Source organism: Mobula hypostoma, chromosome 3 (genome assembly GCF_963921235.1).
Source record: "Mobula hypostoma chromosome 3, sMobHyp1.1, whole genome shotgun sequence".
Taxonomy (NCBI): Eukaryota; Metazoa; Chordata; class Chondrichthyes; order Myliobatiformes; family Myliobatidae; genus Mobula; species Mobula hypostoma.
The window spans coordinates 25,896,931-25,915,151 of NC_086099.1; the positions used below are offsets into that span (position 1 = coordinate 25,896,931).

Here is an 18,221-nt window from a genome sequence, read left to right on the forward strand (position 1 = left end):
GATATTTGTATATTTGATCACTAGTTGTTGAAATATAATAGTAGAATTGTGCACAGAGTTCATTTATCATAAATGGGATGTCAGTTTTAATCAGTAAACAAGCAAAGATATTGTAGAATAAAGTCACAGGTTAAGATTTAGCAACTCCCATTGCAAATAGAAAAATCCCTCCAGAACAGGACTTTTAAAGAAGGCCCTCAGCTGTCCCAGCTTTGACCAATAAAACATCATTTTATGTAAGTATCCTCAATATTACCCTTCCCTTCGAAACACACTCCTGTTTCCATTGTGAACTCCAATAAGTGCCTGACCAATCCTCATCAGTTAGAAATAAGGACATAGAACTACAATGCTTCCTCCCCAGGTTCAAAGTTAGAGAACTGGCTCCCATAGCAATCTGCAATAGAGACAGGAGTGATTGGTGTAGTGCAATACACTATTGTCACTCACTCCAATATACAACAGCATTTTTTTGCGGTTACCTGTATCAGCAACAGTAAGCACTATTGTCAATCCAAGTCATCGCATCAGAGTCACAGAAATGAGATATAAAGACAGCTTTCTCACAATGACTCACCCCTTTTTTGCATGAAGCTGAATAGGTCATCCAGGAATTCTTTCCTCTTTGGATCATCGTCCAGTTCATACAGCTGAAAGACAAACAGGAGTGAAAAATCCTGTTAAATGCTTCTCAAATGAAATGTGAAATACATTGGTACTGACTGGGTTTAACTTCTCAACAGGCAGACAAACAACATATTCTTAGTAAGTCAACTCTTGCCATTCAACATGTCTTGTCCTTCAACATAGAGTAGGTATGTAAAATCATATACCCCCACAGCAAAGTTCACTGAAGCTTTCAGCTAGTAGCTTATCTTCTGGACATTCCCAAGACTAAAATTATTTTGGGCCTGTGTATTCCAAGTCATTTAGTGTGTTTTTATAGCTAGAGGGCTAAGGCAGCACCAAGAAGTTGTTGTGGTCTTGACTTGTCAAAAATTTCTCTGTATTTTTCCAGGAATTAGAGACTGCAATCCAGACAAAATAAAAATGGTACAAACTCACATCCTTTCAACAATAAAAATACAGATTGGTTTTATTTGTCACTTCTACATCAAAACATACAGTGTTGTTGCATCAAATCAAATCAGTGAGGATTGCGCCAGGCAGTCCACAAATGCTGCCCTCAACTCACCAGCACTAACTATATATCTTTTGGAATGTAGGAGGAAACCAGAACACCTAGAGGAAGCCCACATGGTCACAACCAGAATATTCAAACACCTTACAGACAGCAATGGGAACTGAATCCCAATCTTACAGCCGGTGCAATAAAACATATTGCTAACCAGTACTCTGTTGTGCTTCCTGTCGTGTATTCAGTATTTAAGTAATCTTGTGTGTGTGTGTATATATATATGTTGATGAAGCATTCTTGTTCATTTAAATAATTCATTACTTTTATGTATAAATACAGGAATTCGGTACGTCATCATGCTACAATGTAATACGGGTGCAACTTACTTAAAGTAAACATGAAGTTAGATGCACATTTTGGACTCCCGTGTTTTCCTTTGAATTAGTTTAATGTTTTGAAGTTACAAAACGTAACACTGCCTATAACATTAAGTGATGTAATTATTCTTCTTAAAATTGTGCACAAGAAAAGTGGTGATTTACTGTGATTAAGAACCAATCTAGGAACTGAACAAGTAAATTGGTCTCCAATCAGCATGGGAAAGCAATGAGCCATGATGAGGCATATGCTGCTTTAACGGAAGCTGGTGTGTGGAAGCATTCCGTTTAGAGATAGTGTGATATCAGAGGAAGGAAGACAGTCCACCAGAGTAGGTGCTGTCAATAGAATTTTTTGGTCAATGTAACATGATAGTGCAAGTAATTCTATAGATTGTGATTCAAGGCAAGTTTAGAACCAATTATGTTTCAGCATTTTTAGTGCAAGTGGAAAGGCTGAATAACTCTCATCACTTCAGAGTTTGTGTGGCATGGTAGCACACCTAATAGAGGTGCTGCCACAGAGTGCCGGCGACGCAGATTTAATTCTGACCTTAGGTGCTGTCTGTATAGAGTTTGCATCTTTCTACTACACTGCTGTCTGTCAGGTGCTGTCTGTGTGCAGTTTGCATCCTTAACCTATTGAATATTGGAAGGCCTAGACAGGGCAGATGTTTCCTATAATGTGGGAATTTAGGACCAGAGGCACAGCCTCAGAATAGGAACACATCTCTTTTAGAATAGAGGTGAGGAGGAAATTCTTTAGACAGAGGGTGGCAAATCTGTGGAATTCATTGCCACAGATGGCCATGGAGGTTAAGTCATTGGGTATATTTAAAGTGGAGGATGATGGCTTCTTGATTAGTAGGGGTATCAAAGGTAATAGGGAGAAGGCAGGAGAATGGGGTTGAGAGGGATAGTAAATCAGTCGTGATCAAATAGTGGAAGAGACTCAATGGCAGGATGGCTTGATTCTGCTCCTGTGTCTTATGATCACTGAATGGGTTTTCTCCGGGTGTGCTGGTTTCATCCCACCTCCTAAATGTGTACGAGTTAGCGATTAATTGGCCTCTGTAAATTGCCCATACGACAGCGGTGAGTGATAGAATCTGGGGCTGGGAGAAGTGGTTGGTACAGCTGATGAAAATGTTGGGAGATTAAATAAAAAGGAGACAAATGTAGAAGTGGTATAAATGTGTGACTAATGGTTGACATGGACTCAGAAAATGTGTAACTTGAATCACACTACTACAAACCGATTCTACGACCTACAGACTCACTTTCAGGGCACTTTACAATTCATTTCCTCAGTTTATTTATTTGCATAGTTTGGTGGTGGTTTGTCAGTCTTTATCCATTTACATATAGTTATTCATAAAATTCTATTGTATTCTTTTTTTGTAAATCATTCAAGAAAATGAATCTCGGTATTATATAGATCTAATTTGATAATAAATTTACTTTGAGTTTTAAACATTGGTTTATATATCAAAATAAACTTTATACATAATAAAAAATTAGAAGAATAAAATATGCAACATATTTTTGTTCTTACATTCATAGAAAATGAGTTAAGTAGTTTTCTATTACATTTCTTACAACACCTTCAGTCCTATGTTCATCACCCTTTTCAATTTTAAAGTTAAAGTCTAAGCCTGTCCCGAGCCTTATAGGCCCATCAGGCCGGTGCTTATGTCGGTTTCTGTGGCGTGAAGCGACGGACACCAGCCTATCACAAGGTTAACACCCAGCATTTTGCCTGGACACAACACGCTGCCTCGGCTGGGGCTCAAACTCACAACGTTCAGATCGGTAGTTCAACACCTTAACCATTTGGCCACGCGCCACACCTTTTCAATTTTGCCAGCATGTTACGCTTCAACTCAACCTATTGACTGCAACTTGCCCTATCATCTGCCTGTCCTTCCCCACAGTCTCACTACATAATGCAGAATTCATGGCTTTTTGGGCAAGTTTGCAGACGATACAAAGATAGGTGGAGGGGCAGGTAGTGTTAGAGCATAAGACATAGGAGTTTGAGAGAGAAAAGATAAAGTCAGATGTATCAGTAATACAACAGTGGAGTAAAGAGAATTACTGAGGCATGAGAGAGGAGCAATCCAAAATTGATTGGAAGGGGACACTAACGGGGAGGACTGGGGTTTTGGAGGGCAATTTGCAAGGTGCAGAATAGATGCATAACAAAGATGAAGTATTCTAAATGGAGGATGAGGCAACTTTGGCTGACAAGGAAAGTCAAAGGCAGCATAAAAGCAAAAAAAGAGGGCATATAATATCACAAAAATTAGTAGGAATATAGAGGATTGGGAAACTTTGAAAAATCGGCAGAGGGCAAGTAAAAAACGGTAAGGAGGGAAAAAATGAGATATGAAGGTAAGGTAGCCAATAACATTAAAGCCAACACCAAAAGTTTCGTCAAATATATAAAAAATTAAAGAGAGGTGAGAGTGGATATTGGATCACTGGAAATTGGAGAGGTAATAATGGGGGACAAAGAAGTGGCAGACAAATGTAATAAGTATTTTGTGTCATTCTTCACTGCTGTGGAAAACACCAGCAGCAGTAAGCTAGAAATTTGAGTGTCAAGGGGCAGAAGTGAGTGAGGAGAAGGTGCTTGGGAAGGTAAAGCGTCTGAAGGTAAGGAAGTCACCTGGACTAGTTGCACTAGGTGCACTATACCCCAGAGTACTCAAAGAGGTAGCTGAAGAGATTGTGGAGAATACTAATGCTTTTTCAAGAATCACTAGATTCTGGTATGCTTCCAGAGGACTGCAAAATTACAAATGTTACTCCATTCTTCAAGAATCAGAATCAGGTTTACTCTCATTAGCATGTGACATGAAACTTTAGTTTTAGATTATGAGGACACTCAGTCCTCATTTATTGGCATTTAGAAATGCATGCATTAAGAAATGATACAATGTTCCTCCAGAGTGATATCACAAAAAAAAAGGACAAACCAAAGACTAACACTGACAAAACCACATAATTATAACATATAATTACAGCAGTGCAAAGCAATACCATAATTTGATAAAGAAGGCACGGTAAAAAATGTCTCAAGTCCCGATCGACTCCGATAGTCCCCGACAGCAGGTGGCAAAAAAGGAGAAACTCTCCCTGTCATAAACTTCCAGGCACCCACAACTGCCAATGCATTGGAAGCACCCAACCACAGCTGACTCTAAGTCCGTCCGAAAACTTCGAGCCCCCAACCAGCCCCTCCCATAGAGCCTCCCGAGTGCCATCCTTTGCCGAGCGCCTTCGACCTCGTCCCGGCTGCCGAAACAAGCAAAGCCAAGGACTCAGAGGCCTTCTCCTATGGAGATTCCGGTTACCACACAGTAGCAGCGGCAGCGAAGCGGGCATTTCAGAAGTTTTCCAGATGTTCCTCCGTGCTCTCACGTCTGTCTCCATCAAATCAGAATCGTGCATGGTACCCTACTTAACAAATACAGATATCATTCACCGGCGAGGCCGCGCACACTGCGTCGCACTGCCATCTTCTCCTCCCTCCTTGTTAACTTAGCAACAGCATTACATTGTGATACATGATAATATAGAAAGAAAAAATAATTAAGTAATTCAATTACAGTAAGTATATATGTATATTAAATAGCTAGATTAAAAATAGTGCAAAACATAAATAATTTAAAAAGTGAGGTTGTGTTTAGGGGTTCAATATTCAATTAAGAAATGGAAGGCAGGGGGAAGAAGCTGTTCCTGAATCACTGAGTGTGAGCCTTCAGGCTTTTGTACCTCCTTCTTGACGGTAACAATGAGAAGTGGATATGTCCTGAGTGATCGCTGTCCTTAATAATGGATGCCAGCTTCCTGAGGAAGGGAGGGATGGATGCAGAAGAAAGGAAATTATAGGCCAGTTAGCCTGACCTCAGTGGTTGGGAAGATGTTGGGTCCATTGTTAAGGACGAAGCTTTAAAGTACAGTACTTCAAGGCACATGATAAAATAGGCCAAAGTCATCATGGTTTTCTGAAGGGGAAATCGTACCTGACAAATCTGTTGGAACTCTTTGAGGAAATTGCAGGCAGGATAGACAAAGGAGAGTCATTGTATGCTATATACTTGATTTTCAGAAGTTCATTGACAAGGTGCCACACATGAGGCTGCTTAACAAGAGTATATGGTATTACAGTAAAGATACCAGCGCAGATAGAAGATTGGTTGACTGAAAGGAGGACAGGAGTTGGAATAAATGGGGCCTTTTCTGGTTGACTGCACTGACTAGTGTTGTTCTGCAGGGGCTGATGTGGGTCTATTTCGTTCTACATTACATGCTGGTGACTTGGATGATGGAACTGATGCATTTGTGGCCACTTTTGCAGATGATATGAAGATAGGTGGAGGGGTGAATAGTATTGAGGAAGCAGGGAGTCCGCAGAAGGATTTACACAGAATGAGATAATGGGAAAAGAAATACTAGATGGGCTAGTGTAGGGAAGTGTATGGTCAAGCACATTGGTAGAAGGAAGATAGGTGTACACTATTTTCTAAGTGGGGAGAACATTCAAAAATCTGAGGTGCAAAAGGACTTGGAAGTCCTTGTGCAGGATTCCCTTAAGGTTAACTTGCAGGTTAAGTCAGTAATAAGGATAACAAATGCAATGTCAGCATCCATTTCAGGAAAACTAAAATATAAAAGCAAGGTTGTAATATTGAGGCTGTATGAGGTACTGGTGAAGCCTCACTTGGAGTATGGTGAGCAGTTTTGGGCCCCTTATCTGAGGAAAGAATGCTGAGATTGGAGAGGGTCTGTTGGAGGCTCACGGGAATGAGAAGCATTTGATGGCTCTGGGCCTGTATGCTTTAGAGTTTAGAAGAATAAGAGGGGGATCGCATTGAAACCTATCGAATATTGAAAGGTCTGGATAAAGTGGATGTGGGGAGTACGTTTCCTATCGTGCACGAAACTAGGACCAAAGGACACAGCCTCAGAATAGAGAGACGTCCATTTTAGAACAGAGATGGGGAGGAATTTTTTTAGCCAAAGGGTATTGAATCTGGAATTCCTTGTCACAGGTGGTTGTAGAGGCGAAGTAACTGGGTATACTCAAGGAAGAGGTTGATAGGTTCTTTGTTAGTCGGGGCATCAAAGGTTATGGGGAGAATGCAGGAGAATGGGGTTGAGAGAAATAATAAATCAGCCATGGTGGAATGGTGGAGTATGCATGATGAGCTGAGTGGCCTAATTGTGCTGTTATGTTTTATGGCTTCTAACGAATTGTACTGTTGCTACTCATGTGACTCCCACCCTGTGGTGATAAGTGCTTACAATTGACGGGCCTCCTCTCCCAATCTGGCTCTTACCTGTCCAGTATCATAAGAACCTTTTACATCACTCGCCTCAGTTAATATAATCCTGGCAACAATTATCCCACAGCAAACACCAATGGAAGGTGACAATTTCTCCATCACCCGTTGAATTGGCGTTGATGTGAAAAAATATCAGCTAGGATGTGCTGGATGGGCTGAAGAGCCAGGTTTTGTGCTGTACTACTCAATAGTGGCTGTACTTTTGCAGTTATCCTTTCACTGATGAATACTGCTATACTCCGTAAATTCCTTAATGTGTGTTTGTACACCCACTTACTTATTAACTGACAGAGGTTGTCAAACAAATAAAACATGTGGTCCATCAAGATAAATATTTTTATTGAAAATTGATACATCCAATCTTGCCCATTTTAACTACATGCATTGCTAAGCAGAAGCAACAACCTTATATCCAACTTCAAATTATTCATTCATCATTCAGAGGTATTTCTAATTAGTTGTCCTCTTGAATGTCTTTATCCTTGTGACCTCAAGAGTCCCCAATGGTTTCCTGATGTTGTATTATACTAGAAGCTGTCAGAATTCCCACTGTTAATAATTTTTAAAATTGTAACAGAGAAAACATATTAAAAGGGGGATGTGGAGGAGGACTGTAATCAAACATGTGTCAGGAGGTCATGTTCTTTATAATTAAATGTAAGAATGAATCAAGCTATGTTTCCCTGGCGTATGAAAGCGTGCTTCCTAATTTGAAAGGAGGCATTTACAACCTGCTTTTAACCAGTTGGATGCCTTCTGTCTCTTTTATTAAGTGCTGAAAAGCTGCCGAAATCCAAACGGCTGTGTAAGGTTATAGCAATCCTTGCTAGTGTAAATATGACAGGTTATGGGCAGTTCCCCTCAAACATTTGTTCTTCTTTGTTAGAGATACACAATTGAGTTTGTGTATGTGTGTGGGCATGGTTTCAACTTTCCGCCTGGCACTATTGCATGCTTGCACCCTGGGGATAGCTGCCCTTCAACTCTGCCTCTCCAGCAGTTTCACTTTTCTCTCCGACCACATTGTCCAATGAGTTCACATGTTATTTCATTTTGCACTACCTACACACTCTCGTTAACCTGTTCATGTAAAATCCATTGATGAATCTGTTCAACCAAAGCACAAAGGAATTGTGCACAAAAACAGTACCAAAGGAAATCAAACCCTCTTGCATGGAAACTCTTAATGTTTTCCATCGCTCAATTTTCCGTTGAGTCATAGAGCACTACAGCACAGAAACAGCGCCTTGGGTCCATCAGATCCATGCCAAACCCATCAACCCACACCTGGACCATAGGCCTCCATACACCTCCCATCCATGTACGTATCTAAACTTCTAATTGCTGCAATTGAATGCGCATCCACCTTTTCCACTGACACCTCATTCCACACTCACTTCAACATCTGTGTAAAGAAGCTCCCCCTCATCCTTTCATCCTTAACCTATGATCTCCAGTTCTAGTCTCTTTGAGTAGAAGTTCACTTACCCTATCTATACCCCTCAAAGTTTAGTACACCACTATCCAATTTATCCTCATTCCCTTTCGCTCCATGTGGCACAGGAAACATTTACTGGTAGAGGGAAGAATGAATTCAATTAAATACCAGCAAATTCTGGAAGCAAACATCACACCATCTGTAAAAAAGCCAAAGATGAAAAGAGGATGGCTTCTACCACAGGATAATGAACCTAAACACACCTCAAAATCCACAATGGACTACCTCAAGAGGAGCAAGCTGTAGGTTTTGCCATGGCCCTCACAGTCCCCTGACCTAAATATCATCAAGAATCTGTGGATAGACCTCAAAGGAGCAGTGCATGAAAGATGGCCCAAGAATCTCACAGAATTAGAAGCCCTTTGCAAGGAACAATGAGCGAAAATCCCCCAAACAAGAATTGAAAGACTCTTAACTGGCTACAAAAAGTGTTTACAAGCTGTGATACTTGCCAAAGGGAGTGTTACTAAGTACTGCCATACAGGGTGCCCTAACTTTTGCTTCGAGCCCTTTTCTTTTTTTGTCACTTTGAAACTGTAAAAGATGGATATAAAAGTTTTCTTGCTTAAAATATTAAAGAAATGTGTCATCTTTGACTTCATGCCTTTTGGAAATCGGTTCATCTTTTACTCACTTAGCTATTCACAATAACTGAAATTTTGACCAGGGTGCCCAAACTTTTGCATGCCACTGTATATAAATCTTACTGTAATTTACAGCTTTTTTATTATTATGCATTGCAATATACTGCCGCTTCAAAACAATATTTTCGCAACGAAATGGGAGGGAAGGGTTAGAATGATCTCAGAGTCAGCTCAACATGGTGGGTTGAAGGGCCTGGACTGTGCAGTAAATTTCTATGTTCCTAGATTCTATATCCAGAGAAAACATTGACTCTATCAGTGCCTCTCAGAGTGGCAGCAGGCTGCCTTTCATGCTCTGAAATGCAGTACGTGAAGACCAATACATCCCTTCCAGCTGTCTGCATGCCCTCTGCTCATTCTCCCAGCCATGTCATTTGCCTCGCAACAGAGGGTTGTGCAGAAAACTTGAAGCCAGGGCAAAGACTTTCAACACCATCCACATCACTTCCTAGAGAATTTGGAAGCATGCAGATCAAGGCCAACTTCTACCCTGCTGTTCTAAGACTTTTGATTGGTTACCTAGTTGGATAAGATGGACTCTTGACCTCACAATCTATCTTGCACTTTAATATCTGCTTGCAGTACAATTTCTCTGCAGCTGTTACACTATATTCTGCATTCTTTTATTATTTTATTTTGTGCTACCTCAATGAATTACTCCATAGGAACTGTATACATGACAAGCTTATCAGCGTACTTCAGTACATGCGACAATAATAAACCAATTCTAATTCTAATTCCAATCCAATGAACACCACCAACTAATTGTAGTATTGCAGCAATGGTGATAACAAACCAGCTAGCAAATAACCAACATTAATCTATTTAAACAGACTTGATAGTGTGCTTCTCAACTGGTCGATACATTCAACATTTTCTGTGTGTGTGTGTTTGTTTGTGTTCGTGTTTGAAAAGTGAATGTAAAATTTCAAAATGGCAACACTGTGTCAAATCAGGACATCCCTCACCAATATAATATCCAGCATGACTCATTTCATGGACTTAGGTGCTGTGGACTTGATTTTGGATCAATAAAGGCCTCATAGGACCCAAAGAAAGAAAAACTCCTCCAGGATTTGGCTTTCTTGTTTCAGAAAATTGTTAACAATTCCTGTCTTGCTAAATCCACAAATGCCTACTATCGAACAGTAAAACGATCAAGGAGTCACTTTATACAGTTGTACAGTCAAGCAGCAATTTATATGTCACAGTGTATTTTACTGCATGCCTTGACCTATGACCCTCCCGCCTGACAACTTTGGGCACCTTGCCAAATCTTCTCAGTTAAAGCTACCAAAGTTTAACACTTGTGTTTATACTGCAGCTTACAACTGTCCAGATTGCACGAATTAGAAGAAAGGGCACACAATTTTCAGGATGTCCCAACGCATTTCACAGTGAGCAAAGTACGTTCCAAAGTGTGCTCATTGTTGAAATAGGGAGAAATATAAACCACCTTATACACAAACTATGGGATACAGAAACAGAAAAACTGTGTAAATGATGTTGGTAGAATTATAAAAATTGGCCAGGACAATCACTTTATTTTTCTAAGTAATTTCTAACACATCAATCTGATTGAGCAACTCAGATTACTATATCATTTAAAACAAAAACTCCTGTTGGTCCAGCACTCTCTCAGCATTATACTAAAGTTTTGTCCTAGATTACATGATCAATACCTCTAAAACAAGCTTCGAATATACAGTATGTCTCATGAGAATGTTGTCAAAGCTCACCAGCGCATCACTGAAATTAAACAATTATCCTATTTCAGTTTCTACTATTTTACAACAATATGTTTTTATATAAATTCAGTAGATAGAAGAAAATCAAAAGCTTTGAAAGCTATTACTTTGAAAGGATGAGATGATCTCTCAAGATGTAATCAGTATATTGCTTATTGATAAATATTGTATAAACTTGTAAGATTATTGCAATTTTTGTCACCCTTTTCATCAGATTTTATTAACAACATTTCCCTTTCTGTTCTTTCTCATTAAGTCTTGGTTCCAACTGCCCTGGGCACCCACAATTACCTGGGGCCAATGACCAATTCTCAGAGTGGCCAATATTCAGCAAGAGGCAACAATGATCACAGAAAAGACTGAGTAATTTTTAATGTACTCCCTGACATAGCCATTTTAGTTCCATTCATCTCAATATTAATCAAAATAAAATGTTGCTGCAGCAATCCAAGGGGACCATATAAATGAGAAATTCATCTCTATTTATTTAATAAAAGTATCATAATTCTACATTTGGCCTTTTCTTTTGTCTAAGATGCTCCTTCAAACCTTTGTCTTTCAGCAATCATCTAGCCACCTACCTTTGTATCTGCTTGTTTGCTTCTGGGTCCCATAATGCAATGCATTTGTTATACACTTTCAGGTGTATAACAAGGTGTCATAAAGTTCTATAACAAGACAAATTATTGCTATTCCTTTTGTGTTCTATCCATGCCTTGATCACAATTAGCAAAAATTAAAATACATTCTTTCAAAAACAGTTCATAATTTTGTTACACATAATCCAACAAAAGAAAAGACTCCCTGAGTATAACTTGTTTCCCACATTTTTCAAATATCAGTTTATATCAGTCTGTCAAATATTGGTAAACTATCTGGTTGGAAATTAATTAGAGAGCGACCTGCTCGAGACCTATGTCCAATACATTTGACCTTGTCAAACCTGAGTGGTCTTTGGAGCTTTTAAAGTCTGTGAATGGATTTGACCAAGACCACAAATAAATTCTCACATTTCTGACTGTCATTTCCAGAGTCAGAGTTTCTTTATCCTCACTATTCAATGCAACGCTTGCAAAAACAAAGACAAATTGCCTCTTTATTGACTTAAGATGGAAGCGTGAGCTTCCCTATTTCAGTCGGTGACAGTGCTGCCTTATGTACCATTAGTGCAGTCAGTAAGGCTGCAAGCAGCATCTTTGGTGGCAGTAAGGCTACAAGAAGCAATCTTTGGTGGTAAGAAACATCAAAAACTGAGGTCGTCAAGCTAGTCAAATTGAAAAGGCAGCATTTGCTTCTATGGAAAGTAGCTTTTGCACAGTGATGGTGGAGGTTGTGTCTTCAGAAGATGCTTGGAAGATGTTAAAATGGGAAAACTGTAACAAAATTAAACTGTCCTAAATTTTATGATAAAATAATGAGGGAGACTTTCTCCTTATGATCTCAGTTTCACTGTGATAACAGGGAAGTAACAAGAGGAGAACATATAACTATTCTACATCTGCTCGCCAAAGCCTGTCTACTTTGGATTTCAAGCAAGCCTTAATTTGGGCATAAGTGTCTTGAGGTCCCTAATATGATATTTAATTAGCACCCGTTAATGGTTGTGGAAGTAAATATAGTGTGATTTGCCATGGACAGTGGGGTGGAGGAGTAAGGCACTTCTCCCCTCCACTAGTCTGCAGGTCACCCTTGGGCAACGTATAGCACCTGCTTAGCCCTCTGATCTGGGCCACATCAAGCCATGGGTGCAGGTGGTCGTATGAGCAGCTGGTGCATATCACAAGTCCTGGTTATGTGACCACTAAAACCAGGCAGACAATCCCTGAAGAGTATTGATAATGGCTGGTGTTCACTCATCTTGTAAAGACACTGCACAGAAAAAGCCAATGGCAAACCACTTCTGTAGAAATATTTGCCAAGAGAAATCATGGTGATGGAAAAACCATGATCATCACGTCATATGACACGGCACACAACAAATGAACGATGATATGCCAGCTGCTTTTAAAAGGGAGTAAAGCACACCACTCCAAGAATATTTGTTAAAAGATTTTCAACAGTGTCATTTGTGGACCACTAAGAATCCATTCTGTCTTTCCCTCTGGTGAGTCATCCATGGTCCTTTTCACAAGTGTTTTCCCTCTGCTTTAATCAGCTGGTTCTGCTTACTGGACAATCTAAAAGGATGACGTACAGCTTCAAGTTATAGACAACTATATGCACTCTAATAGACTTCACGGAAATAAGAACAAGCTGTTTGAAGAAACAGACAGATGGCAGATGAAATTCAGAGTTGAAGAATGTAAGCTGTTAAATTTAGGTAGGAAAATAAAGGGAAACGTGAACCAGATACTGAAAATGTGTTCCAGGACAGGGAGATCTCAGGGTATATGTGCGTACTCCATTTAAAGTGCAGAAGGAAGCAGTTATGAAATGCATGCAAAACACTGGATTTAGTTCAAGATCAAGGACGTCACAATGAATGTTTATGAACAACCAGAAAACTGTGTCCAATTTGGAGCTAGAAACATTAGTAATGATGAAAAGGTTTTAGGGAGGGTGCAGAGATATTTACTGGAGTGATTCCAGGGATGTGGAACTTCAATTATGTAGATAGTCTGAGGAAACTAGGATTTTTTTGCTTGGAACAGAGGCAATTTTAGGAGATCTGACAGAGGCAGTTAAAATCATGAAGGATATGGGGAAAGGAGATAAAGGGAAACAACTGGCAAATTAATCAAAAAGCAACATGAGAAAATTATTTTTTTTAGACAGAAGTTGGTGAGGGTCTGATTTACACTGCTGAGCTAGTAGTAGAGCAGGATTCTACGCATCTATCACATTTTCATTTTCCACTGCCTCCTCCCCCTCTCCAAGTCCAGTTGGTGTGAGTAGTCCACTCAGTGGAGAAGATCATTGGCTGTCAGCTACCGACTTTAAAAGACATGTTTATCGCCAGAGCAGACAAAAGAGCTAAAAAAAAATACTGTTGACTCCACTCGCCCTAGCAGTCATCTATACACCAAATTGCCATCAAGGAGATACTACGTGCATCACCAACAAGACTATATGTCACCTCTGAAGCTTCTTTCCTGTAGCTATCCAAGCTTCTCAACAAAACTCATTCAGGTGTAATATTCTAACTGTCCCTGCACAACATCCTGTAAATGGTCCTTCTTGCTCTCCTTGTTCTGCTGATAATTATTGTGTCTGCTTATATGTTCAAATTTATTTAACTTTGACTGTTGAAAAAGGATCTAGTGCTTTTCAAGCGTTTGTGACAAATAAACTCTTCTCAGGCTTCCAGCTGGGTACAGGTATCGATTATAACTGACTTTTCTATGACAAACTCTGCCATCTTCTGATCTTCCCTGAAGATGGCAGAGTTTGTCATCAAAACCTCGATTATAATCAATACCTGTGCCTGGCTGGAAGCCCAAGAAGAATTTATTTGTTCGATTATTGACGTCTGCACGTGACTGTTCTAATTGTTGATTGCTCAAGGTTGCTTGCACTATTGTCTTGTAAATTGTTGGTTGCCATTGTGTTGTCTATTATGGTATTACCCTGTGATTTATACTTGGCACTGAACCATAATTAATTCTGGTATGTTTCACATACTGGCAGTAAAGTGATTCTGTGAAGAAATAATTTTCAGAACTATGGAGAGAGGATAGGAGGGTAGTGTTTACTACTACTGAAACTATTGTTCTACCATTGAGCCAGGCTGAATGGGCTCTTTGTTTTCAGCAGCATCCAAATAGAACATAAAACATAGAACATAGAACAGCACCGTACAGGCCTCTTGGCCCATGATGTTGTGCCAACGTTTTAATCTACCCCAAGATCAATCTAATGCTTCTCTCCCACATAGACCTCCAGTATTTCTTTCATCTATGTGCCTATCTGATAGTCTTTTAAATGTCTCTAATGGGTTTCCAATCCTTTTTATGCCATGGACCGTATTATTAACTGAGGTGCAGGTGAACCCCAGGTTGGAAGTCCCTGCTCTAATGTAACACACATAAAAGTTGCTGGTGAACGCAGCAGGCCAGACAGCATCTATAGGAAGAGGTACAGTCGACGTTTCGGGCCAAGACCCTTCGTCAGGACCGACGAAGGGTCTTGGCCCGAGACGTCGACTGTACCTCTTCCTAGAGATGCTGCCTGGCCTGCTGCGTTCACCAGCAACTTTTATCTGTATTGCTTGAAATTCCAGCATCTGCAGATTTCCTCGTGCCTGCTCTAATCTGCTTCTACCACCACCCTTGGCAGGGCATTACATGCACCAACCAATCTCTGTGCAAAAACCCTGCCTCTGACATCCCCCCCCCCCCGCCATACTTCCTGCCAATCACCTTAAAATTATGCCCTCTCTGTCCTTGGAAATGGTGCCTGGCTATCCACTCTATCAATGCCTCTTATCATTGATCATGTACCTCTCACCCTCCTTTGCTCCAAGGAAAAAACTCTGAGGTCACAAATCCTTTCCTCATTAGAAGTTGTATATAAGCAAGAAGAATAATCTGGCAACAAAAGATAAAAAATTAAAATGTAGGGAAGTTGTGGAAATTCACAATGATATAAAATTTACATAGGAATGTTTATTGCTTGGCAATGCCGCAGCAGCAATTTATTTTCTCTGGTTTATGAATATTTATTGCAATGTCATTACGGTTTATAGCTGCTGTAGGTAGGACACAGTAGCAGTCCAAGTGTTATTGGACAAGCAGCTAGAGTTCAGGATCATTGATTCAGGCACGTGTTCAAATCTCAAAATGGCAGCTGGGGCATTTAAATGGAAGCAATTAAACGAAGCTGGAATTTGAAGAAAATAGTCTCTGAAGTGGTAAACATGAAATTTCCTAACTGTCATAAAAATCCATCTGGGTCATTAAGGGAAGGGCACCTGCTCTCCTTAGCTGGTCTGACCTACAGTACATGTAATACTGCATCCACTAATGTGATTATCTCAACCACCTCCTCATTTCAGGGACAATTAGAGTGTCAATCATGTCCTCATCCTGGGCTAAATGGGACAACACAGCGCAGTGCTAAAGTTGATAGAGATACTTTCTCATAGCTCCAACTTCCAGGATCAGTCCTGAGCTCCTGTGCTGTCTATTGCTCTCTATTTGCACTTATTATTTAATTGAAGATTTTATGTACAGTACTAAGCAGAATCTTAGGCACGTATATTTAGCAAATTTTTTGCACATGAGTAATTTCATATATATTATAATTTTACTCTCTGCACACCCATGACTGTGTTGCCACCCACAGCTCCAACCTGCTGATCAAATTTGCAGATGATACCACACTGATTGGCCTAATCTCAAATGATAATGAGACAGCCTACAGAGAAGAAGTCATCACCCTGAGACAGTGGTGTCAAGAAAACACCCTCTCCTCAATGTCACAAAAACAAAGGAGCTGGTTGTGTATGACAGGAGGAACAGAGACAGGCTAACTCCTATTGACATCAATGGATCTGGGGTTGAGAAGGTAAACAGCTTTAAGTTCCTTGGTATACACATCACTGAGGACCTCACTTGGTCTGTACATACCAGCAGTATGGAGAGAAGAACACCTCTTTCACCTCAGATGGTTGAAGAAGTTCGGCTTGAGTCCCCAAATCCTAAGGACTTTCTAGAGGGGCACAACTGAGAGCATCCTGACTGGCTGCATCACTGCCTGGTATGGGAATTGTACTTCCCACAATCGCAGGACTCTGCAGAGAGTGGTGCAGACAGCCCAGCACATCTGAAGATCTGAACTTTTCACTCTTCAGGATATTTACAGCCACAGGTGCATAAAAAGGGCCCATAGGATCATTGGGGACCTGAGTCACCCCAACCACAAACTGTTCCAGCTGCTACCATCCGGGAAACAGTACCGTAGCATTAAAGCCAGGACCAACAGGCTCTGGGACAGCTTCTTCCACCAGGCCACTTAACTCACGCTGACACAATTATATTTCTAAGCTATATCGACTGTTCTGTTGTATATCTGACTCTATGTACTATTTATTACAAATTACTATAATTTACACATTGCACATTCAGACATAACATAAAGATTTTTACTCCTCACGTATGTGAAGGATGTAACAAATAAAGTCAATTCAATTCAATATTACACTGTACTGCCTCTGAAAAAAAAACCATGACATATGTGAGTGATGATAAACCTGATTCTGATATGAGTCTCTATTGTGGACTAAGGGTGGGAAGGGATCAGGGAGACCTTGCCTGGTCACCTCCTGCCCCTGCCACTCTTTCTCTGTCACCTGTGCCACACTCCTCCCACGGGTCTCCACATTCGCCATTCCCAACATCCTTTGCTCCCGCCAGATTTACAAACTCACTCTCTGCTCCATGTTGACAAATACAATACCATGCAAAAGCCTTCAGCACTGCAACTATATATTTGTGCACAATACCATATATACTGTCAATTTCTTATTGTAATTTATAATTTGTTTCAATGCATTGCATAGTACTGCTGCCACAAAACAAAGAATTTCACAACATACTGCATTTCAGTGATATTAAAACTAATTCTGCTGTCTGTGTTGAGTTTGCATTTTCTCCCTGTGGCTGCCTGGGTTCCCTCGGGTTACTCCAATTCCTTCAACACTCCAAAGACATGAAGGGGAGTAGATTAATTGGCCATTATTAGTTGTCCCCGCTACGTAGATGAGCGGTAGAATAAAGTGAAGGGGAGCGATATTTAAAGGGAATACAGGGAGTAAAAAGCGGGGCTCATGAAGAATTGGTGTGAATAGACGTCAGCTCGTCAACATACACTCATTGGGCAAAAGGCCTATTTCCGTGTCTCAATGAAATGGTGCATTTAAAACACAATTGTTCGTTTGTTTCATGGAATCATAGATATGTCCTCACAGAAACAAGCCCTTTCAGCCCACCCTGATCTGCGCTAATCTCATTTGTCCACATTAGTCTCAGATCCGGCTATGTGCTTCCGATCCAACTACCCGTCTAGGCTTCTTCCAGATGATTACATTGTATCTTCTTCCAGTCCCTGTCCCTGTCCCTGCTCCAGCAGTTTGTTTCACCCTCTGGGCAGCACGGTAGCATAGCGGATAGTGGAACCACTTAACAACACCAGCGATCAGCGATTGGGGTTCAATTCCCATCGCTGATTGTAAGCAGTTTGCATGTGCACACCATGACCACAGGCATTTCCTTCAAGTTCTTTGGTTTCCTCCCACCTTCCAAAGACCTGTGGTTAGGGTTGGGGTGAGTAAGTGGTGGGAATACTCTGTTGGTGTGGAAGTATGCTAACATTTGGGCAGTGCCTCAAGCAGGATCCTTGCTGATTTGATTTGATGCAAACATTGCATTGCACTGTACATTTCGATGTACATGTGACAAGCAATGCTGATTTTTGTTTCTAATTCCTCACCCTCTGTGTGGAAAAACCTGTCCCTCAAATTTCA

General features: G+C 40.5%; 1 protein-coding gene across 4 annotated transcripts in view; it reads right to left on the bottom strand.

Moving 5' to 3' along the window:
- The window catches only part of arid3c (AT rich interactive domain 3C (BRIGHT-like)), a 587,014-nt gene that overhangs the window by 205,689 nt on the left and 363,104 nt on the right, over window positions 1-18,221 (bottom strand). For all 4 annotated transcript variants that reach the window (XM_063042792.1, XM_063042791.1, XM_063042790.1 and 1 more), the window contains exon 3: window positions 578-650. In XM_063042792.1, the coding sequence (XP_062898862.1) occupies window positions 578-650 (73 nt within the window). The remainder of the gene's footprint in view (window positions 1-577; window positions 651-18,221) is intronic.